The sequence below is a fragment of the Podarcis raffonei genome, chromosome 2, assembly GCF_027172205.1.
Source record: "Podarcis raffonei isolate rPodRaf1 chromosome 2, rPodRaf1.pri, whole genome shotgun sequence".
Classification (NCBI taxonomy): domain Eukaryota; kingdom Metazoa; phylum Chordata; class Lepidosauria; order Squamata; family Lacertidae; genus Podarcis; species Podarcis raffonei.
Genome location: NC_070603.1, coordinates 106,303,225 through 106,328,425, shown reverse-complemented (window position 1 = coordinate 106,328,425; position 25,201 = coordinate 106,303,225). Strand labels below are relative to the sequence as shown.

At 43.3% G+C, this 25,201-nt stretch overlaps 1 protein-coding gene across 7 annotated transcripts in view; it reads right to left on the bottom strand.

Annotated features, from left to right (window-relative positions):
* IHO1 (interactor of HORMAD1 1) overlaps nucleotides 1-25,201 on the bottom strand; it is a 50,364-nt gene that overhangs the window by 7,730 nt on the left and 17,433 nt on the right. For all 7 annotated transcript variants that reach the window (XM_053378481.1, XM_053378478.1, XM_053378484.1 and 4 more), the window contains 4 exons: nucleotides 24,805-24,958; nucleotides 21,346-21,503; nucleotides 11,063-11,111; nucleotides 10,758-10,833 (listed from right to left, as the gene is read on the bottom strand). In XM_053378481.1, the coding sequence (XP_053234456.1) occupies nucleotides 10,758-10,833; nucleotides 11,063-11,111; nucleotides 21,346-21,503; nucleotides 24,805-24,958 (437 nt within the window). The remainder of the gene's footprint in view (nucleotides 1-10,757; nucleotides 10,834-11,062; nucleotides 11,112-21,345; nucleotides 21,504-24,804; nucleotides 24,959-25,201) is intronic.

The window sequence follows — 25,201 nt, the reverse complement described above, 5'->3', positions numbered from 1 at the left end:
AATTCATCATTTCCTCAACTGAATTGAATTTACCACCGTTTTCAAAAAGGTCATCACTCTTGTACAGTATCAACACATATGATTAAATAAGAAACTCCTTTTGTGTTATTACAGCACCATCATTTCTCATTATTATTATTTTTATAAATGTTCTATAGCTGTTTTCACGGCAGAAGCACATTTAGATCCATCACTGATGCCACAGTCGCAGCCAAGCATATTACTTGACCCCAGTCAACCTTGCTCAAAAACTAGACAAAAAGCAAAAGCCTCATTAAAAGTCTGGCTGCTACATCTAAGACAAGTTTCCTGAAATAAAAAAGGCTCTTTCCCTCTATGGCGGTTATCCTTATTAATGGCTAATACATTACCGCACAAGGCTATAGACTGAAAGCAGAATGCAGATGATGGGTTATCTTTCTTTTCCTTTTCAAAGAAAAAATAATACTGCTAAGTGACAGTTTCTCCACTAATAGCCAACACAATCGCTTTTGGGCTTATTAGTTTTAAGCAGCCCTGTGAAGTCTTGGTGCCCTGGGCATGGCTTCTAAATTTATTTGCTCAAAAACCCATCCATTTCCGTAAATTACTGGATTTGAATGCCGAGCCTCATGTATTATTTGGGTTAGAGTCCTAATGGGAATCTTGAACTTTTACAGTAATTCTCAGCAATTCTCCTGGTGACACCATCCAGTGGAGACGGCGTCAGTTTCTCAAAGGGTGCTTTCAGATGACTTGAGAAAAGGCACAGCAGTCTGGAAGTCATCTTTAGAACTGTATAGTTCGGGAGAGCTGTTTAATCAAATCTCCACACAGGTGTTTCACTGATGGACAGCAACCCATCCAGCCACCTGCTGTTTGTTCTTATGAAGTCGGACAACGGCAGTATAAGGGTTCCCTTTTAAAAATCTGTGAACACAGTGCAGCACCTAAGAAATTACAATCCTGTTTGATTTAGCAAGGGATGTTCATCCAGTTTAGGACCAACAGGTGCCTATATTCAGAAATACGGTTCTTTGGCAACATGACACCAGTATACAGTGGTGCCTCGGGTTAAGTACTTAATTCATTTCGGAGGTCCGTTCTTAACCTAAAACTGTTCTTAACCTGAAGCACCACTTTAGCTAATGGGGCCTCCTGCTGCCGCCGCACCGCCGGAGCCCGATTTCTGTTCTTATCCTGAAGCAAAGTTCTTAACCTGAAGCACTATTTCTGGGTTAGCGGAGTGTGTAACCTGAAGCGTATGTAACCTAAAGCGTATGTAACCCGAGGTACCACTGTATAGATATCAAAGCTGGTGTTTCTCTTTAATAAAATGGCTACAGCTCAGTGGTGGAGCCCATGTTTTGTATGTGGAAGGCTCAATCTCTGGCATCTGCATGTAGGACTAAGAAAGGAACTCTCGTCTGAAAGCCTGGAGAACTACTGCCAGTCACCATAGCCCAGCAGCAGGCAGCATTCAGGCTTGTTGAATCTACCTTTGCTACTTATCAGAAAGGTTTCCTATGTTTATGAATTACACCAAGGAATACCTCCATGTGCTGCTGTCTGCAGACCTGTTGCCCATTGCAATTATGCAGATGTTGCATTAGTTAATTCTAAATATTTTAATGGGCTACTCCGAGTCCTCACATCAGCTGCGGTAGTCACAATCAAAGGGGAAGCATTTCTTGCTAATGTAGCTTGTACATACAACAATTTTTCAGACATGCTACATTAGCAAGGATAATGACACCTTCGATTGTATCATTGTTGTTTGCCACAGCACCCCATTACTGTGATGGGTAGATAATCAAGAGACAAATAATGTCCAATCTCTGACTCCATTCATACACAATAATTTCAGTGACAATTATTTTGCTTTGTGCTCATTCAGATACTACATTATTCAGATATGTTGCTGAAGTCTGTAATTTCAGGCATGGATTTGAATTTGTCTAGTTTGTAATGTTCAGGTGTGCTATGTTTAGAGTGCCATTTACCCCCAAAATAATTTCTTTTGCTTGAAATGCAAATATGAGAAATGTAGAATTAGCAGTCAGGCTGACCTGGCTGCTTTGTTCATATATATGCAAAAGTTCTTGAAGGAAGCCCTTTACTCTCAATGAAGCTCTCATTGATTGCTGTTACGCTGTGTTAACTGCAAAGCTGACTGCTTTGTAAGTGCATGCACAGATGTTCTTAACTGTTGGCCTCTTACTTTCAATCAGACTCTCAAAGATCACCGCACAACCATACTACTTTTTGTTTGGTAAATATATGCTCTAGATTTGGCTTAATTCTCTTGATTGTTTCTTGCAAGCATGTTGTAGGTTAGCCATTCCCCCATCCCCACTTGTTCTCAGGTGTATCCGTATTGGTAGAAGCATAGCTGTCAACTTACAAATTTGAAAATAAGGGACCAGCAGCCTCAAAAATAAGGGATCAGCAGCCAAAATAAGGGATTTTCCAAGCACAGGTATGTTCAACTTCTGAGCCCCTCCAAGCTAAAGGCAGAAAGCCCAGCCAGCAGCCAAACGAAGCCTCAAGCGGTGGTTCCCACAGCGCAGCAACCCGGCAAAGGGGATGCAGCAAGGAAAACCACCGTCACCTCTCCGCTGGGAAGCGCTGAGCAAAGGCGAGTCCCCAGGCAACGCTGCCGATTTGATCAGCACAAGGCATGCAAGCTCCACCCCCAAGTCGTTCTTAGACTCCTTATTGAGTGAGCAACGCAGCCAAGCAACACAGTTCATAGAATCATAGAATCATAGAGTTGGAAGAGACCACAAGGGCCATCGAGTCCAACCCCCTGCCAAGCAGGAAACACCATCAGAGCACTCCTGACATATGGTTGTCAAGCCTCTGCTTAAAGACCTCCAAAGAAGGAGACTCCACCACACTCCTTGGCAGCAAATTCCACTGTCGAACAGCTCTTACTGTCAGGAAGTTCTTCCTAATGTTTAGGTGGAATCTTCTTTCTTGTAGTTTGGATCCATTGCTCCGTGTCCGCTTCTCTGGAGCAGCAGAAAACAACCTTTCTCCCTCCTCTATGTGACATCCTTTTATATATTTGAACATGGCTATCATATCACCCCTTAACCTCCTCTTCTCCAGGCTAAACATGCCCAGCTCCCTTAGCCGTTCCTCATAAGGCATCGTTTCCAGGCCTTTGACCATTTTGGTTGCCCTCCTCTGGACACGTTCCAGTTTGTCAATGTCCTTCTTGAACTGTGGTGCCCAGAACTGGACACAGTACTCCAGGTGAGGTCTGACCAGAGCAGAATACAGTGGTAGTATTACTTCCCTTGATCTAGATGCTATACTCCTATTGATGCAGCCCAGAATTGCATTGGCTTTTTTAGCTGCCGCGTCACACTGTTGGCTCATGTCAAGTTTGTGGTCAACCAAGACTCCTAGATCCTTTTCACATGTAGTGCTCTCAAGCCAGGTGTCACCCATCTTGTATTTGTGCCTCTCATTTTTTTTGCCCAAGTGCAATACTTTACATTTCTCCCTGTTAAAATTCATCTTGTTTGTTTTGGCCCAGTTCTCTAATCTGTCAAGGTCGTTTTGAAGTGTGTTCCTGTCCTCTGGGGTGTTAGCCACCCCTCCCAGTTTGGTGTCATCTGCAAATTTGATCAGGATGCCCTTGAGTCCATCATCCAAGTCGTTGATAAAGATGTTGAATAAGACCGGGCCCAAGACAGAACCCTGTGGCACCCCACTAGTCACTCTTCTCCAGGATGAAGAGGAACCATTGATGAGCACCCTTTGGGTTCGGTCAGTCAGCCAGTTACAAATCCACTGAGTGGTAGCATAGTCAAGACCGCATTTTACCAGCTTCTTTACAAGAATATCATGGGGCACCTTGTCAAATGCCTTGCTGAAATCAAGGTAGGCTACATCCACTGCGTTCCCTTCATCTACCAGGCTTGTAATTCTGTCAAAAAACGAGATCAGGTTAGTCTGACATGACTTATTTTTCAGAAATCCATGCTGACTATTGGTGATCACAGCATTCCTTTCCAGGTGCTCACAGACTGTTTGCTTAATGATCTGCTCCAGAATCTTCCCTGGTATTGATGTCAGACTGACTGGGCGGTAATTATTTGGGTCCTCTCTTTTCCCCTTTTTGAAAATAGGGACAACATTTGCCCTCCTCCAGTCTGCCGGGACTTCGCCTGTTCTCCAGGAATTCTCAAAGATGACTGCCAGTGGTTCTGAAATCACATCTGCCAGTTCTTTTAATACTCTTGGATGCAGTTCATCTGGCCCTGGAGACTTGAATACATCTAGACTAGCCAAGTATTCTTGTACTATCTCCTTAGTTATTCTGGGCTGTGTTTCCTCTGCTGAATCATTTGCTCCAAATTCTTCAGGTCGGGCATTGTTTTCTTTATCGGAGAAGACTGAGGCAAAGAAGGCATTGAGGAGTTCAGCCCTTTCTGTGTCCCCTGTTTGCATTTCACCATCTTCTCCTCTGAGTGACCCCACTGTTTCTTTGTTCTTCCTTTTGCTACGAACATACCCATAAAAGCCTTTTTTGTTGCTTTTAACCTCTCTAGCAAGCCTGAGTTCATTCTGTGCTTTAGCTTTTCTGACTTTGTGTCTACACGTGCTGGCTATTTGTTTGAATTCCTCTTTGGTGGTTTCCCCCCTTTTCCATTTTTTGTACACATCCTTTTTTAATCTTAACTCAGTTAAAAGTTCTTTAGATAGCCACCCTGGCTTCTTTAGGCACCTTCCATGTTTCCGTCTCATTGGTATTGCCTGAAGTTGTGCTTTTACTATCTCCCTCTTAACAAACTCCCAGCCATCATGAACTCCCTTTCCTTTTAGTATTACTGTCCATGGGATCTCACCCAGCACTTCCCTAAGTTTTATGAAGTCGGCTTTCTTAAAGTCGAGAAATTGAGTCCTAGTATGCTTGGCTGCTCCTTTCCGCTGTATAGTAAACTTCAGAAGAGCATGATCACTCGCGCCTAATGATCCTTCCACTTCTACCCCACTAACCAGGTCATCAACATTGGTTAGGACCAGATCTAAAATGGCTGTTCCTCTTGTAGCTTCTCCCACTTTCTGGACAATGAAGTTGTCTGCAAGGCCAGTGAGGAATCTGTTTGACCTTATGCTCTTGGCTGAGTTTGACATCCAACAAATATCCGGGTAATTGAAGTCCCCCATTACTACTATCTCCCTTCCTTTTGCATGCTTGGCCATCTGTTCCAGGAAGGCATCATCTATGTCCTCCGTTTGGCTTGGGGATCTATAGTAAACTCCCACAATGAGGTCACTGTTATTCTTCTCTCCCTTAATTTTGACCCAAATGCTCTCACTTTGGCTTTGAGGTTCTAAATCTTGGATCTCTTCACAGGTATACACATCCCTGACATATAACGCCACTCCTCCTCCTTTCTTGTCTGGTCTGTTTCTCTGAAATAGATTGTATCCCTCCATTATTACATTCCAATCGTGGGACTTATCCCACCAGGTTTCAGTGATGCCTATTATGTCATATTTAGTTTGCTGTACCAAGAGCTCAAGCTCATCTTGTTTATTTCCCAGTTGGCCGGCAGGGAGGGAGGGAGAGGAGCTGCTTCCTTTGAAACCAGGGAAAATTAAGGGACATCATCAATATAGGACAGCAGCGGCACACAGCGCTGGGATATGGGACTTTCCCACCAAGTAAGGGACAGTTGACAGCTATGGGCAGAAGGGAGGAAGCAGATAGATTTCCAAGCTGCTCTATGGCATGGTTGGGGCACAATTCTCTAGGGCGCATATGCACTTTGGTACTATCCATGCACACATGCCAGTGTTACAAGCTGGGAAAAAACAATTGGGGGAATATGCGAGTTTCTTTCTAATTGCTCGCTAAGAAAGCTAGTAAATAACAAGCCGGTTCTAAATTGAACATTGTGTTAGCTTACCATATATTTAGAAACTGCACACTCGAAACAAATCAGTATAACTCAAAATCTTCAGAGAATAAATTATTTGGTGGTAAATGCAGCAATCTGATGTTAAAGATGGTACCATTGCAGAGCCCATTCAGTAATAGTGAGTGGGAATTCCAACCATTAGAAATATGGTCCTTCAGCACCATGACACCAGTTTAGCTGTCCTAGATCTGTAGGCAACATTCTGTTCTCACAGCAGCCAAACAGATGCCTATGAGAAGCCTGCAAGCACAACCTGAAGGCAACATCCCCCTCCCCACTTTTGAGTCCCAGCAACTGGCATTCAGACGCATGCTGCCTCCAAACAGTGGAGGCAGAAAGAGACTGAAAGGCTCTGGTAGCTTTTGCATTTTATGTTATACTGTATAAAACTAAAAGGGAAGGCAGACTCTGTTATGCAAAACAAATGTTAACATTAACAGTTTTAATGTTTTGTTTGTTTTACTGGTTAGAATAATTTCCACAATTTGTTCATAATGCAAATGTGAAAAGCTGCCTTGAGTTTGGAAAGATGAGATATAGATGTTTTAACTGTGCTCACTTGCCTAGGGGCTTCGGACAGCAACTCCCCCTACTCTTCATGGGAGCAATTTTTCCAACTCTTTTGAAACTGAGTGGGCGAGGGGTTTAAGGAAAAACAGGGTGCACCAAACAAACATTAGCTCAATAAAATAAATTTGCTAGTAGTCTGTTTTAAGTGGGCAGCTGACCTGAAGCCTGCAAGGAAATGTAAAACAGACAGCTTGGTCAGTGCTTCATTTGCTGTTATGTATGTCAAGTCAAAAGCATCGCACAAAGGAGAATCTGGGCTTGCTCTGCTGAGTCCTTTTTGAAAGGTACACCTGACCTTTAGGTCAGCACTTCTGTGAAGCAGCAGATGGGAGATGGTTTCCTTTCATAGCAGAATTTCAGCATATATGCTTGAATTGCTCACTACTAGGGGATATTTGGAAGCAAAGGTGAATATGAATATATATATATATATATATATATATATATATATATATATATATATATCCCCTAGGTCTTTTAATCTTAGTTTTATCTCTGGTCCATTATGCTACTTTTATCTGCTGTTTTAAAAATAATATTGTTGTTTCACGATGTATTTTACTTAGCCGCTCATTGTTTTATTTGTAAGTTGCCCTGAAAATATGTGTTTTTTCCCTGCTGAAGGGCAGCACATGAATTCTTAAATAAAGATGCAATGGTGGGGAGGGTGCTGCTGTGCAGCTGAGTATGGGGGCACCAACAAGCTATGGAAATAGAAGGTGATATTAAGTCTGCCCCGCTTCCCCGGGGGCAGTATTGCAGGAGGGCACCTGGGCACCTGGCTGTGGGAGGGATGCCACCCACATCGTAGGGACTCCCGGCCGCGTTACGCCCCCCCAGCTGACCAATCAGGATAGCCGGGGGGCATGGCCACTAGCAGTTTAAATAGCAGCATGGTCTCCTTTCGCCTCCTCGCGTTTATGTGTTGCTTGACAGCGGCCTTGCTATGGACTAAGGTCGGCTGCCATATTGTTGGGGCCAGGTAGGAGTTTTTTCAGCTTGGCAAATTGGCACCAGCCATTTGGTTTTCGCCTACCTTGTAGCAACTGTCACAACTTTGTAAGGTTAGGCATTGGGTAAGCCTTGTTTATGGGAGGGGAGGTGGTGGCCTCCACATTAAGGGTACCCCGTTAAAGGGATCTAGGGGGTGTGGTTCCTGTCCAAAGCTTGGCCATGGGCTAGGGCCATGGCACGACCCCACTGGGACCCTGGGGGTGCCCCAATTTGACGTATATAATAGGGCTCCCCCTACCAGTGGTTTACCCTTATGAGACTCCCTGCAGATGGGCAGAAGTCAGGATATAGTCTGGTTTTACCCAATGCCTAAGCCAAACCACTCACATCTGTAACCAATAAAGTTGTAGCCTATTTTATCCCATTAACCTAAACATTCGTGTCTGTGTGTTTGTTAGCTAAGGGAACTGCGGGGCCCAGGGCCTCGCTATGCAAGTTCCCATTGGGATGAGCCACTTAGCTGTGAAGTTCCCAAAGTTGAGTTTAGGTGACATTCCCTTAGCTGAGTTTGTGTCCTTTAATGCCTCATCTAGAACACCTAAAGCTGTCTGGGGCTATGGCCGGGAGGAACCACATGGCAAGACAATGGATGGTGATGGAATAAACTGTTGATTTTCAAGCCAAAAGTCAGAGGAATTGGCCACCCTCCAGGTGCCCGGCTTGAATCCTTGTTGACCTCCCTGTCAGCGACTCCCGGCAAGACCAGGCGAGGTCTCAATCGGCGATTCTTCTCAACGTGAGAAGAACACACCTCCCCTCTCATCCCCAGGGAGGGGAAAGAGACAGACAGAAATGTATTTACATGCCTTTATTTCTGTCCTTCCAGCAGCACAGAGAAAACGTGACTGCACTCTCTCATCACCAACAGCAGAGAGAGAAAAAAACTCCTCCCATGTACTTCCAGTACAGATCATGTGCCACTCTGAGCTAACATCCGGTGCTCAGTGCACTGAATAGACCGTCCCTTGTTCCCACGGTACAGTCCCATAACGTCAACATCCTGTTTGGCTTTCCAGCCATCTGGAGCTCGCTGCTGCATTGCTCCTTTTTCGTAACATCAACTGCCCATGTGGAAGGTTTCGTTCTAACATCTGCCAGTGAAAAATCTGCCAAGCAGCAGGAAAGCTGAGATTTCTCCTGAAGTCATTATTACATTAAACGTTTTTGGATCCCACTGTGCTAAATCAATGGCATACATGTCTATGGAAATTCCCCGCCCTCCCCAGCTGACGAACTGCACAGCCAGGCACAGAGGCAAAAAAGGAAAAGGAGTAACAGCTTAGTTATGAGCAGCACAACTCTAAATAATGAGCTTAAAATGAGCTAAGCCATTGCCTTCTTCACATGAGGCCACATTCTCAAAACAAATTCCCTATATTCACAGCAGCTAGAGACTAGGGCATTGCCCATTTGATACACTGGGAAGTCTAATACATCGACCCAATTCCTGCTGCTTTCCCTATCTACCAATAACATATAATATATACAATATTCTCCCAGAGGCACACGCTGACAGCTGCAGACTGCAAAATGCCTGTCACTTGGAGGAGGAAAACTTTCTCATCTTTTTGCACCAGATGCAGGAGGTGAGAGACTTGGATTTCAAAGGGAACACATTTAACTGATATCTTTCCAAGACTCCACTGCAGTTACTTAATGGTAGGAAGATAATTAACCATCACTGTGATCCCAGTCGAACAGCAGGGTTTATTGGCAACCAGATATGTACAGATGAACCGGTGTAGATGGAAGAAGTAATATGCTGAACATGGCTGATGCAACATTCTGCTGAAATATAGCTTGTTAATACAGCAGATGCCAAGTGTTCTGCTATATGAAAACTAACATTTCACAATGCCTTATAGGAACATAGCTAAGTTTTCAAGCAACACTAACATATTTTGCTTTTAAATGATTGGCAGGTAGTTTTTTACACACACACACACACACACACACACACACACACACACACGTGTGCACCTGTCCAAAGCAATTTTTTCCAATATAGTAGCCAGTGTTTCAATTATACTTCAATATGAGTTTAATATTTAAATCCCAGCCTGCCGATAGACTTCCTGGACTACCTTATGTAAATCCTTAGCTCATGGCTGCACTTTCTCCTTCAGTACAAAAGGAAATTAGTTCCATGTTATTCAAACCAAATTTTCTAGTCATGCCATACTAGAATTCATACTCCTATTCCGTGTCTGAATTTGCCACTGTTGGTGCATCTAAAGTGCCTCTAGGCTGCCACTATTTTGCAGGAGGGATTCAAGAGCATACCATATATTTAGGTTTGGGCAATTAAAGTGGACTAATAATAGTACTAGCCACCTCAGGCGCCACTCCTATAGTCACCTAAGTGAAAAGGGATTTGAGGTAGCATTAGTGTGGGAAAATGAGCTGGCTCCATAGGGAAAGAGCCTTCATTTTCAGAAGTGAGTGCTCTAACCATGGAAAGGATAGGTGCACAATTTCTGGGGTTCACAGGGGAGACAGATGGAGGGAAAGTAATCTGAGTGAAAATAACACAGCTTAGCAGATTTGCCAACATGCCTCAAGTGCACCAAACAATGCCCCACCCCCCCTTCCAAGACACTAATACAGTGGTACCTCGGGTTAAGAATTTAATTCATTCTGGAGGTCTATTCTTAACCTGAAACTGTTCTTAACCTGAGGTACCACTTTAACTAATGGAACCTCCTGCTGCTGCCACCACACGATTTCTGTTCTCATCCTGAAGCAAAGTTCTTAACCCGAGGTACTATTTCTGGGTTAGCCGAGTCTGTAACCTGAAGCGTCTGTTGACCCGAGGTACCACTGTAAAACTATCCCCACAATAAGTGACTCCCAAACAGTCATGCTTTTATGGGGCAAAAGTAATTTACTAGAGATGTGGATAACTAGTGTGTCATTCACAACAAGTGGAGAGCCAGGATCACACAGTGGTTAGAGCGCTACTGTGTTCAAATTCCTGCTCAGCCTTGAGGCTTACTGGGCGACCTTTTGCCAAGTCCCTATCTGATATGGTTCTTTTGAGGATAGAAGTGTGTTCCTTGGAGGAAGGATGGGATAAAGATGAAATTAATACAGTAAATCACTGCATTTCCTATGGTGATAGTGGCTGGTTCATGATCACCCAGGTGAAACCATAGCACCTGGAAAGGTCTCCCATAGCTATGAAGAGATGCAGATGCAATGATCAGTCTGACCCCACACTCTGATGGGAATAGAAATATCCCAAGTACTTACTCGACTTAGAGAAGCTTCCGAAGCCATCCAAAATAGATTTCAGAGTTTCTTCAAACTTATCTAAGGAAAAGTGCAGCTGCAAAATAAATAGTTTTGTGAAAGACTTAATATTTATTCATTTCCCTTATGGTGTTTTCAGTATAGTCAGTGTTTCCAGCTGAATCGAAAAGCATTCAAACCAAAGGTTCAATTATATTTTATCATAGGGCATGACAAAAGGCAAATGCTCTATTAATTAGAAAATAGGAGAAATGCATGAAACATTTCCCACCCCTGCTTCCAGCTTATAATTTGGATTCACTTACCCTTTGAAGACTCTCTTTAGTGTTCAAAATAAAGGTGTTTAAAAGCTCGCTGAATGGGAGATACACACAAAAAACACAGAATTTGTATGCAAATTAGTCAAATGCAAATACAGGGAAAAGCCAAGATAATCTCACGAGACAGCATGCACCACACAGCAAAATGTAGATTTAACACATTTTAATTCCTCATTTAAGTATTTATCTCCGTGGAACTTTCACCTCTATAGTCAAGTAAATTCCATTAGCAAGAATCCCCAGTGAACTTGTTTTTCTGAAATGCTGACAGATGGCAAGTGCTAAATCAGGGGTTCTAGTAATTGTAGGAGAGCTTGTTTCAATAAGTCAGTTTTACCTGCTAAGATCTGATGATGGGAAAAAAGAAAATGGGGGGGGGGGGAGAGGACATGGTAGGTTTGTGGAAGAGGAAACATTTGAAAACGGTGCCAGCAACCAGAGGAAGTGAAGGAATAACAAATGAAAAGTGAACTGGAGAATGTGTCTGGGAGGTATTCCTTCTAGGTAGGTGACAAATGCAGAGGAAAAGATTGAGATTGTGGCTTGGGAGCCCTTACCTGGGTGAATGAAGGACACTCATACAGTGGTACCTCTGGTTATGTACTTAATTCGTTCCGGAGTTCCGTTCTTAACCTGAAACTGTTCTTAACCTGAAGCACCACTTTAGCTAATGGGGCCTCCCGCTGCCGCTGCGGTGCCGGAGCACGATTTCTGTTCTCATCCTGAAGCAAAGTTCTTAACCCCAGGTAGTATTTCTGGGTTAGCGGAGTCTGTAACCTGAAACGTATGTAACCTGAAGCGTATGTAACCCGAGGTACCACTGTATTTGGTGAAACTGTGGCAGAGATAGTTACAAATAAAAAACCGGGGGGCGGGGGGGAGAGAAATGTTTCTAAGAAAGGTTGTACCATCTTGAAAATGTAAAGTATTGTTGTATGTACCATTTTACATCTGTGTGCACTGGCTAATAAAAAGCCACAAAGTACCAGTTGCAGTTCCTGTAGCACAGGTCACACACATTCAGAATTTGTGGAGACTTGGGGCCATCCTAGATCATTTTGCTGCAGGAGCCAAAGGACAAGGTGGTGCCTCCTAAATTTTCCACATACAGAATCTGACCATCTGGCAGGTGACCTTACTTCAGCTTTGGCAATAAGACAACATCCTCCACTTAACCTCAGGGCAGCCGGCTAGCATAGGAGGCACAAAACGCCAGGCTATGGTAGGAAGGCTGAGGGAGAAGTGTGGGGAGCTGCTACATTCACTAAACATGTGAGGAATCAGGAACACTCCACAGAGAATCCAGTGAGGAACAAAGATTCCTGCACAGCTCAACAAGGGAACAAAGCTAAAATGGCAAGATTCTTTCCACCAAATGATTTTTATTTTAGAAGGCCTGCTGGATGGCCAGATGAGAAACCACTGCTCTCTCATTATTGGTATTGCCGCAAAACTTACTACAGAAGTAGAAGAAATCCAGATATGCTCCCCATTTAAAATAATAATAATAAATTTTGCTCCTCAAGCTGTTTTTTAAAAAATGATTTATCAACACCATTATTATTAGTTTTTGAGTGATTATGGAACTACAGAGACAAGTAAACAATAACAAAAAAAATCAGTATTATAGTCAATATGCCCTAATTTGTGCCCACAGGCACAACAGTTATTGAAATCTTTTTCATTTGCTCCTAGTCTTGCGGAAAATTGATGAGTGGCAAAGATGAACCATATTCACGAAAGGGCCTGCTTTCAACAAAGAAAACCGAAACCAAGGAAATCTACTGAGGCCATGAGAGGTGTCACTGCAAATTAATGGCATTGTGCTGACATACTGGAGCTGATGCAAGTGCGATCCAGAGTCTGTCTGAAGAAGTTTTTACAATCCACCCTGTCTCCAGCACGCTTTCACAGTGCTCGCTAGCTCTGGAAGACAGAATCCAAATTGTGCAAAATATTTCATGGCTAGAAACTCAATACAGAGGTAGAGATTGCACCCTTTAAAATATATGTGCTCCAAGCTGAGACCAATAATCTTTTGAGACATGTCAGAGCTACAACAATGGGCCTGGTGTGTGGCTGAGAATAACACTTTGCAGAGCCTCACAATGGGATAGGAATTTTGAAGACTATATCAATAAAGGTAAGACATGAGGAAGGAACTGTACCCTATGCAGCCCACATAGAATATCAACCCTGCTACTTCCCAAGGTACCAGCTGAACTAGAGAAGATGGTTCGATGTGGGGTTATAGAACCAATCATGGAACTCACTGACTTGTGCACGCGAGGTGCCAGTTCCGAAAAAGGATAGTACCTACATATGTGTGTGGAGTTGAAACAGCTGGATAAAACCGTAAAAAAGAGAAATCTACATTCTTCCCACCACGGATGACATCATTCCTCAGCTAGCAGGTGTTAGGAGTGACGGATAGTTTACTCATGACCCCAGGGTAAAATAACAAAAAACAGACTGTTAATAGGTGTTCATGATTTGTTCTTTAGCTCACTCCTTTGCTTCAGGACAGTTTATAACTCAAAGGAGGGGGAACTGTGATACTGAACAGACAGGCAATGCCTTATTGGTATGGCATGAAAAGTGAAACTAGAGCCAAGACTAAAGGACTTACAAGGTACACGAAAGGTCTGCATTCATGAGTTTGTTAGGTCTGCTGTATAGTCACTTTTAGATGATAAAAGAGTTAGTGTTAATCCACCGCAGTATCTGGCATTCATTAAACAAGGAGAGGGAGATATTGCTAGTGGCAGCAATGCTGTCATGCTTTTCATTGTCCTTTTTAAAATAAAGCTTAAAGGTACGTTCTCTTTCAAGAATTGTACAGCAGGAGAAGAGGCAGAAGCATAGGTGAGAATTAAAACATTTACAACACTTAGAATATGCATGAAATGGCATGAGCACTAGAATACAGTGATACCTCTGGTTAAGAACTTAATTCGTTCTGGAGGTCCGTTCTTAACCTGAAACTGTTCTTAACCTGAGGTACCACTTTAGCTAATGAGGCCTCCCGCTGCCGCCATGCGATTTCTGTTCTCATCCTGAAGCAAAGTTCTTAACCTGAAGCACTATTTCTGGGTTAGCGGAGTCTGTAACCTGAAGCGTCTGTAGCCCGAGGTACCACTGTATATGAAATGAAGCTATGTTTGTCACAGAGAAAACATCACAAAGGAAAAACAGTGGCCTGTTTAGCACTGTGGTGAACCCAGTCTTAGAATGTCTCAAAACAAAGGAAATGTCTGATCACCTATGATTGCGTGGGCACACAGAAATTACAGAGGAGAAAGTCCTGCTTAATATTTCAACTGACAGGAATACAATGCAACAAAATTACTACTGTATATTGACCTTTTACAAGAAGGGTGCATTTATTACTATGGGAAATGAGCTTTCTCAATGCATTATATCCAACTCCTTTTCACCTGTGGAAGTCTTCCATGTGGGGTGGGGTGGAGTGGGAGACAACATGTCATCAAGAGGTTCAACACGAAGTCACGTTACTGACACCATGGATAGGTGTCATGTAAAGATACCAAATTACCGTATTTTTCGTCCCATAGAACGCTCCGTCCCATAGGACACACCTAGTTTTTTGGGGGGGAAATAAAGGAAAAAATTTTCCCCTTTATTTCCCCCCCAAAACCAGGTCGGGGAAACCGAACCAGGTTGAGGAACAGCGGGATGGCGGCGCCGCGCCTCCCTGCTGTCCCCCAAGCTTGTGGGGCTGGCCGATGTCTGCCCGGTGCGCGGGGCGCTCTGCTTCAGGGTTGCTGCTATCCGCACCGTGGGGAGCCCTGCGGGGAACTCCTGCAGGGCTCCCCACGCTGCGGATGTCTGCCCGGTGCGAGGGACGCTCTGCTTTCAGGGCGCCCAGCGCTCCGGGAAGCAGGCTGCGGATGCGTTCCCGAAGCGCCGGGTGCTCTGGGAAGCAGGCTGCGGGTGTCTTCCTGAAGCCTGGAGAGCGAGAGGGGTCGGTGCGCACCGACCCCTCTCGCTCTCCAAGCTTCAGCGAAAGCCTGCATTCGCCCCATAGGCCGCACCCAGATTTCCCCTTCATTTTTGGAAGGGGAAAAGTGCGTCCTATAGGGTGAAAAATATGGTAGATTAGAGCTAACTTGGCAGGCTCTGCATTGTTTTGCCTTGCAGTTCTCTCTCTAGCAGAAAGTAACCTACACAAGGGAAGCAGAGTTGCAAAGCTGGCCTAATGGGCCTTCACTCTGAGGTCTCAGGGCAGGTTACAGTATTAAAGCACAATATTAAAAGCAATTTATAACCATAAAAATAAGGGGGCCTTAATAACATACACCTCAAATGTCAAAAGCCTGGGTAAAGAGGTGCATTATCAGCATCATCTGAAAGTCATATAATGAAGGTGCCCGGAGTATAGGAACCAACTCCTAGAAGAAGAAGAGTTTGGATTTGATATCCCGCTTTATCACTACCCGAAGGAGTCTCAAAGTGGCTAACATTCTCCTTTCCCTTCCTCCCCCACAACAAACACTCTGTAAGGTGAGTGGGGCTGAGAGACTTCAGAGAAGTGTGACTGGCCCAAGGTCACCCAGCAGCTGCATGTGGAGGAACGGAGATGCGAACCCGGTTCCCCAGATTACGAGTCTACCACTCTTAACCACTGCACCACACTGGCTCACCATACTAGGGGCTTCGGGGGCTTCGGCTCTCCCAATAAAATGTTTGAGGGGACTGCTCCTTCCCCCAGTTTATGGACAGTGCCATTCAAAAGGTGTGCGTGAACCACATCTTACCCCCAATATTTTATTCAAGAATATAGTTCTTAACCTGCGGTCTGAGGACCAGCAATGGTCCTTGATGTAGTTTCATACAGTCCTCAAGATTTCAGTGAAAATAACAGAGGAAAAAGGTTGGAGGTTTTTTTAAGTAAGTTCCAGATGCAGGAACTTACTTTGTAAACTATAAACTGAAAAGCTGCCTGCCTTTTCAGTACTTCAAATTGCTGCAGTGGAAAATTTCTCCTCCAAGCCCACAGAAAGCTTTTTTGGACTGTGTTCCTAGAGGACAAGCACGCCAATTAATTTTAATTTAGAAGCAACTTCCCAAGAGCGGCCGTAAGGAACAAAGTTGTGGTGATTTGTGAAAAGCAAGCAAAACAGAACCGTGATACTCAACACAACCAAGTTTCTTCCATTTTAACTGAACTCTAGATAAACTCATACCACATAGTGAACTTGTCAATAAACTAAGATGAAAATTAAATTTGGAAATTAGAAGGCAAAAGGTTTGAAAAACCAAGATAAAAACAATGTTGTAAAGAAAATAATTTGATTTTACACAAAACCATCAAAACAAAGTTGCAGATCTATAATAATTTTATGCCGGATATTATTTTTGTGTAGGGGCTGTATCCATTTGAAAAGAGAATTCTTGTAGAGGAGAGAGGTGTCCATAAACATTTGATAAACTTTATAATTTACAAGATGAGGAGCCTTTGTTATAGAAAGCCATAGCTTACCTGTTGCTTAATCATTCTGCTACCCAGAGGGGCCTTCCAGTCTCACATGATGCACTTAGGCACAACCCAGTTAAAGGGACAGTGTTCCCACAACACTGGCTTTCAACTGGGGTGCTGGGACCCAGTACTTACTGGATGTGGGTCACAACAGCAGCACTGCCACCACACAAATATATTATTAAAAAGAAAGGCCTGGGTTCCCAAATCCTTGTTTGGGTTAAAAGAGGGTCTTGGGTCAGGAAAGGTTGAAGACTACTGACTTAAATTAAATGTCCTCCTTTGTGTTGCTCAGTGCCAGAGCAGAAGGCCAGCATCTCTCCCTCCCTCTCTCTCTCTCTCTCTCTCTCTCTCTCTCTCTCTCTCATCCATCCATCCAACCAACCAAACAACCAACCACCCTTCATGCAAAGAGCTCAGGCTGCTTCACAGCATAAAAACACAAAATGAAGAAACACAAAATACATAACAAAAACAAGAACAAAAGGGGGGGACGGACCTCCACAATCCCCTCTCCCAAAAACACATTTAAAATGACATATAATCTTAATCAGCTTCTTCCTTTGGGGGGGGCAGGAGAGGAAGCATTTGGGGGATAAGGCTGCAGTGTGCATTAGAATGTTAACCTTTTCCTCTCCAGCTGCATTTCCCCCCTCTACAAACTTCACCCCCATCTACACAGTTGTTAGGCTTGGGGGAGGAGAGAAGCTTTAATCGGGCGCAACTGGCATTGAGGCTGTGAGTAGGATCCAAAGATGCCACAGGCCAGGTCTGGTCCATGGGCTGCCAGTTCCCTGTCCCTGATTAAGAAAGAACAACATCTTCAACAGGAGCAATTGAGAGATGCCAAATACAGTTCCAGATTTGTATTTGTTACATCATAGCAAAGGGCTAGTACTCAAGTTATCCTTTGCAATGCTGCTCTGTGTGGCATAAAAGAGGCATGGCCTCACAGAGACTTCTTTCTGCTCAGCCCTGGTTGCTGACAACGCAACAGAGAGGTATACAGTGGTACCTCAGGTTACATATGCTTCAGGTTACATGTGCTTCAGGTTACAGACTCTAGAAATAGTGCTTCCGGTTAAGAACTTTGCTTCAGGATGAGAACAGAAATCGTGCTCCGGCGGCACAGCAGCAGCAGGAGGCCCCATCAGCTAAAGTGGTGCTTCAGGTTAAGAACAGTTTCAGGTTAAGAACGGATCTCCGGAACGAATTAAGTATTTAACCTGAGGTACCACTGTATAGGCACAAGCTCTGCAAGCAGCAACAAGATCAGTAGCTGAAGTGGGGAGAAACGTGAAAGGTGGGAGGTGGGGTGATAATGAACAAGACACGTAACTTCAGATAGCAGGAATGGTAGATGAGAATTGCCCATGTGAAATCCAATCAAAAGTGGTCAAGCATATGTTAGAACTTGCCACATGTAGGGGGAAAATAATGGCTCTTGCATTATATGTGGGCTCAGAAAAACCAAAAGGGAACCCTACATTGAGAGAACAAAGCTCAAAGGCAACAATTCTTTGCAGATGTAGATGATAATGATAAGGGATGATGTTTTAGATAAGGGGATTATGACAGAACAAGAAGAAATTGCGTAAGGTTGTTTTTTAAAACAATAAATCTGCATTTAGAATTTTCTCTAAATGTTTATAAAATCAGATGGTTGTCGATCTTGCTTTTAATTTGCTTCTGGCTAATGTTTCCCAATAGATTTTCAATGGTTGTCTTATCAGAAGCTTTTTAATGTATTTTGTCAGAGGAGAGATAATCATTTGAGCAACTACAATTGCCTGAAGTCTTTCCATCAAAATGTAGCTTTCCTACAAGAACACACAAACATTTTTTTTTCATATTTTTCTCGCATCTTTTTTTCTGAACATAATATGTACCAAATTGGAATTATTCATCACTCCACAGGGGGGAAATCATTGAAATCCCTCACACTTGGTTCTGAAGTTATTACATAGCTTGCTGAAGGGGGGAAAAACTTCTGTGGTTTTTCTTGGGGTCCATCCTAATCCTCTCTTACTAACAAAGCATGTATTAAAGAATGCCATAGGGAGGCTGCAATATCAGTAGAACACACAGCTCTAAAATGCTTGTTTATATGATAAAGGTATACATTTTAAAAACACATTCCCTCAAAACATACCAATCATTCTAATCATGGCCTACTTTTAATCAAAATGTAAAGACTAGTGTAGCAGTGCTTTTGTTCAGCCATAAGGCATTTCTCTGCATTTTTTTGTTAGAAAATTCCTCCCTGCCCCCGAAATTCACTCGAATGGAACTTGACAAGACAGACTCCTCTCCTCCTGACAAAGAGCAGATGGAAAGTTAATGCCTATTAGGCTAAGGCAAACATTGTACACTCTCATTTTTCCCTTGAGAGGATCTGCTATATAGCCAATTCCCTGTTCAGACTAACATACATTTGTGTTTGGATGGTGCTGTGCAGGACATATTATCATAGAACTGTAGAGTTGAAAGGGACCACAAGGGTCATCTAGTCCAACTCCCTGCGATGCAGGAATCTTTTGCCTGACGTGGGGTGCAAACCCATGACCCTGAGATTAAGATCATTATACAGTCGTACCTTGGAATTCGAATGGAATCTGTTCCGGAAGTCCATTCGACTTCCAAAACATTCGGAAAACAAAATCGCTGCTTCTGATTAGCTGCAGGAAGCTCCTGTAGCCAATCAGAAGCCATGGAAGCTGTGTCAGACCCTTGGGTTCCAAAAGAACATTTGCAAACCAGAACAATCACTTGTGGGTTTGCAGCATTCAGGAGCCAAAACGTCTAAGTTCCAGGGCGTTCGGGATCCAAGGTACGACTGCATCGTACCTGCATCGAAATGATCGTCCTTAGCACCCTTCCACCTCCAGAGTTTGAAGTCGTATCCCTCTGAATGCCAGTTGCTTAGAATCTTAATGGGCTTCCCATAGACATCTGGTTGGCCACTGTGAGAACAAGATGCTGGACCAGATGGGTCACATGCCTGATCCAGGAGGCTCTTCTTCTTATGTTCTCAATGTTTTAGGGCATGTCCACAATATATATATTTTTCCAGAGGGACTGGATGTATTGAATGGCTCCATCTAATCCACAAAAGTCACATAGCAACTTAAGACAGATCGCTACTAGCCCATGTAGCAGATGAGGACACTAATGGCTATCACAGTACACACACACACACACACACACACACACAAGCACACACACATTTATAGGGCTCATTGTAGCCAGGGGATCAAATCCTCCAGCAGCACAAACACAGAAAGCAGTAGCCTACACAGCACAATCTTTATGCTTTATGTATGGAGGGAAAGCCAAACCCACATTGAAAAAGGAGTGCTTTTCCACTGAGAATGCTTTCAGACAACCAGTTTATTCAGTACTCATCTTGATTTGGGTAGGCTTGATGACACTGATTATTTAGTAAGCATTCACCCCGATTTGTGGAGGGGGGGTTAGATGATGTTGCATTGAGCAAGTGATACCTCACAATTTCCAGTGCGTTTTCCCATCACTTGCTGCAAAAAGTCCAATCTTTCAGGGAAGTGGGTTTGCTGAGCAAGACCTCTCAATCAAATGTAACTGTGCAACCTGAATTTGCCAGTATGTGATTGGATCCCATCCAAAAATAGTAGTAATTTGGAAGCACCAGTTCAGGCAACAGGAAAGAGAAGAGAGCTGCTATAGCCAGGGGTGGCACCCTTTAAAGGCCTTCTGCTGATCCTGCCCCTGGGCATCCGCCAGATGCAGTGACTGGCTCTTGAGCCACATCAGCCCATGACCACTCCTGGCTTTCTGTCTGCACCATGCTGGGTGCACAATGTGATCTGCTGCAGAGAGGGTGGTGAAGTTGCATTAACAGTAGAACCTTTTAATGAGGGTGAAAGAGGAGAGCACAAAATATGGTTTGAAGCTCAACATCCAAAAAACAAAGACAGTGGCCACTGGTCCCATCACCTCCTGGCAAATAGAAGGGGAAGAAATGGAGGCAGTGAGAGATTTTACTTTCTTGGGCTCCATGATCACTGCAGATGGTGACAGCAGTCACGAAATTAAAAGATGCCTGCTTCTTGGGAGAAAAGCAATGACAAACCTAGACAGCATCTTAAAAGCAGACATTACCTTGCCAACAAAGGTCCGTATACCGGTAGTTAAAGCTATGATTTTCCCAGTACTGATGTATGGAAGTGAGAGCTGGACCATAAAGAAGGCTGATCGCCGAAGAATAGATGCTTTTGAATTATGGTGCTGGAGGAGACTCTTGAGAGTCCCATGGACTGCAAGAAGATCAAACCTATTCATTCTGAAGGAAATCAGCCCTGAGTGCTCACTGGAAGGACAGATCGTGAAGCTGAGACTCCAATACTTTGGCCACCTCATGAGAAGAGAAGACTCCCTGGAAAAGACCCTGATGTTGGGAAAGATGGAGGGCACAAGGAGAAGGGGATGACAGAGGACGAGATGGTTGGATAGTGTTCTCGAAGCTACCAGCATGAGTTTGACCAAACTGCGGGAGGCAGTGGAAGACAGGAGTGCCTGGCATGCTCTGGTCCATGGGGTCACGAAGAGTCGGACACGACTAAACGACTAAACAACAACAGCTGTCAGTGTGGGAGTGAGACCTCTCTACTAAACAGTTTCTTAGCCAAGCTGCAATGATATTTATGGGGGGGTGGAAATCTTGTAGGACTTATACACAATTGTATTCAACAGAAGGGAGAGTCAACTGATTTCACAGCTGTTTGCTTACTTATCGTGTTTTTCCTTGATCTTTTTCTTATTCTCTTCAAATTGCTCCAATACACCTTTGAATCTTCCAGCTGGAAAACTAAATGGTCCTTTTTCCTTTCCATCCCCTGCAAAGAGCTGTGGTTTAGACTGGTATTTGGCAAAAATACTGGGCTCATTCTGTTTTTGAGAGAAAGAGAGACAACATGTGCTAATATTTAACATGCATTAACAGAAAGACAGATAAAAGACAGACCCAGGCTATAGCAACTACACTTTCACTGGGAAACGCAGCCTCTTTTTCAGAGAAGTACATTTGTTTCAAAAAGATTTACTCCACTGTTCAGTCAGAAATATTTCATAGCAGCTAACACATGGTATATTAAAATACAATTCAGTAAAAATGAAAAGGAAAGCAAGGGCTATAGCTTTGTGATGCAAAACATCTTCAACTCAATCCCTTGGAATCTCCAGGCAGAACCACTTTGAGTAAAGCATCTATATTTATTTATTTATTTATTTATTTCCTTCCTTCCTTCCTTCCTTCCTTCCTTCCTTCCTTCCTTCCTTCCTTTTTCTAAACCACCAATTCATTTTTAAAAAGCATGTACATAAGAGGAGAGTGCTGTTGCTCTCAGCTTGTGGGCTTGCCACATGCATCCGGCTGGCCACTGTGAGAACGGGATAATGAACTAGATGAGCCACTGGGCTGATCTAGCAGGCTCTTCTTATGTTCTTATGAGTTGTTGGCATTTCAGGAAGAAAAGGCCTGCTTTTAATCCACCAAACCACTGTAGAAGAAAATGAAAACCTCACTCCCTTGATCTTCAATTTAAGCAGAAAGCCTATCCTGCTGGATTACTCTCTTTCATCTTCAAAAATGTAGGAAAATCCATTTACAAAGTGCAGATGGGGCAACAAGTATCAGGACAACAGACAGGACCACAATGTACTTTTGAATCTCGAACATTAGGGGCTCGTCCATACTTCCGCTTGTCCTGTACTTAGAAAGCACAGCTCTGGGCAGTTTTCCGCTTGCCCCACTGTTGTCCCAGGGAAAACGTGTTATTTAGCACTAAATTGGACCAAAGGTCAATCTGCAGAAACCTCACTGATGTTTACTCCAATTCAGCACTAAAAAGCAGCTTTTACCCCAGGGAAAGAGTTTGAGAAAAGTGGAAGTTTGGATGAGCTCTAGATTTCTTTTTTGTTTTGACCGTTGAGGATGTACAGTGGTACCTCGCAAGACGAATGCCTCGCAAGACGAAAAACTCGTAAGACGAAAGAGTTTTCCGTTTTTTGAGTCGCTTCGCAAGACGAATTTCCCTATGGGCTTGCTTCGCAAGACGAAAACGTCTTGCGAGTTCTTGCGAGTTTGTTTCCTTTTTCTTAAAGCCGCTAAGTACCGTTAATAGCCGTTCTTCACAAGACGAAAAATCCGCAAGACGAAGAAACTCGCAGAACGAATTAATTTCGTCTTGCGAGGCACCACTGTACCCTGATTTAAGCGTGATTTCAGTGAAAAATGACGAATGAGTTGTAAATGGCACACTATTCAGAACAGCACAAAAAATGGCTACACAGATGCACACACTTCCAACTACTGGGTTTAGCTGGAGACGCCTGGCCTTCGTCCCAATGGAGCTCATATTTGCATGTGAGTCCCCATCAACTTAAGGATATGGTTACAGAAGTCTACTTCTTTACGTAGAAGTAGCCTCTAGCCGTATCAGAGAAGCAACTATTTTGTAGCATTGCACACCACCCCAATCTCTGAGCTGTGTGAAATTCCAGGGATTCCAGGTACTCACCTAGGGTTTAGGATTGGGGCACAGCTGAGACTGTCTGTGGTGTCTTTATGATATATGTTTTATTTACACATATTTACAACCTGAGCCTATAATAGAGGGGTTCACAGCATTACCACCCTAAAATTGTCTTGTTTCTCTCATAGCCTTCGATTCAAACAGAAATCGAACCTTGTTCTGCCTCTCTCCAGCTTGCTTCTTTTTCATCTAGCTCATATCACTGTAATAACTCTGCCTTTTCCTTCTAGTTGAGGGAGGAGCCCCATCCATTTGCTAACTCACACAGAGCCCTTTTCCTTTGTTCTCTTAATGGCCCATCACCCAGGTGATCACCTCATCAAGAACTTAGCCTGTCTTATATTTCAACACTTTCTGGATCCAGGGATTAGAAGGGTCTCTACATACAGCCTATTTCCCCAAGCTCTTAACTATCTGCACACACCCCACACATCTGTTCCAAGATATACAAGCAAACAGCAAAATACAAGTTCCCTGTAGAAAAGTAACAAACAAGTTAGCAAAGGCATTAGAAGACACATAATCAAAAACCGATAATAAAACACAATTACACTTTTAACCCAACACCAGTATAGTAACACCTTATTCCTTTCAAGCAAATTTCCAGTCCATCAGGATCTCTTCAGGCCTTCCTCTGTCTCCTTGGTCCGCACGCCCTAGGCACAGTTCTGCACCCCAAAGCAGCTTACTCAGTCTCCCACATTTGAAACCCCTCCCCTTGATTGGGTTATTCCATGCCTTTTTCTCCCTGCATGTGTCCCAGGTAATGAAGAAGGAAGTAGTGATTGTGATATTGGTATACAGTCATCCTTCTTCTTCTTCTTCTTTGGCGATCACTCATAGCCGAGTAAGATTGCCTTCCATAAACACGGTTTTAACAATGAGTCCATAAGTGACTGTGGAGGCCAATTCTGGATCCACATGTCCTTCCACAGTGGGGACATTGGTTTCCAGGCGGAGCACAGCTTTCTCCCGATTGAAGTCCAGAGTGTTTGAGGACATTCGCAGGAAAACCAAAATGCTTGTTTACAAAGCTATTGTGCTACCAACCTTACTTGTGAAACATGCTTGTGAAACATGGACCATTTATAAACGCCATCTCCAACTCCTTGAAAGATTCCATCAACGGTGTCTCCAAAAATTTTTACACATCACTTGGGAAGACAGGCAAACTAATATCAGTGTACTGGAAGAAGCAAAGATCACCAGTGTTGAAGCAATGATTCTTCAACATCAACTTTGTTGGACTGGTCATGTTGTGCGGATGCCTGATGATCGTCTTCCAAAGCAACTACTCTATTCTGAACTTAAAAATGCACCCTTTTTCTGGGATGGATGTATTGTGGGGTAAAGCAAAATCAATTTGCAATGAGCTTTTATTTTCAGAATGAAAATAGTTTCTCAAGAGGTGTATTTCAGGGGGTAGAAAATATGCAATAGATGTAGATTGCATGTGGACTACATAGATTCAGGCTCCATTGGTTTTAGAAATAAATTGTCATGGGTTACACAGCCACATTTGTTGTGAGGTTAATATGCCACATAGAGCTTCTGCAGGAAGCAGTGTAATAACAAACTCTATATAATGTTCAATTTTTACTAATTCCCCAAAGGCAGAAAATTACCAGCATAGAAACATTACACATCAGACTCACATCCTGAGAATTTTGCTGTGAACTTTTGTCTTGTTTCAGTTCAAGTGGGGTCAGTGCTGACTGTGAATTTTCTGGGCAGAACTGGGAACCAAAAAGGAACTGAGAGTCACTCATACTGCTGTAATCACTGGTCCAGTTCAATGGTTTGTTAGGCCTGAAACAGGAAAACAGAGAAAGGAAGTGTAAAAAATAGTAATGACAAGATATGAAAAACATACAGCACAGCCAAAATATATTTGGTTCTTTATCATGCCCAAAACTGCCTAAACTCCATAACAAAACAGTATTAAATGCTTGGCAATCCTGATGAATGTTCATTTGGAAGCAGAGGAACTTCCACTACTCATCAGAAAGAAATAAGCCACAAAACCTGGAATCCTAAGTATCATTGATTTAA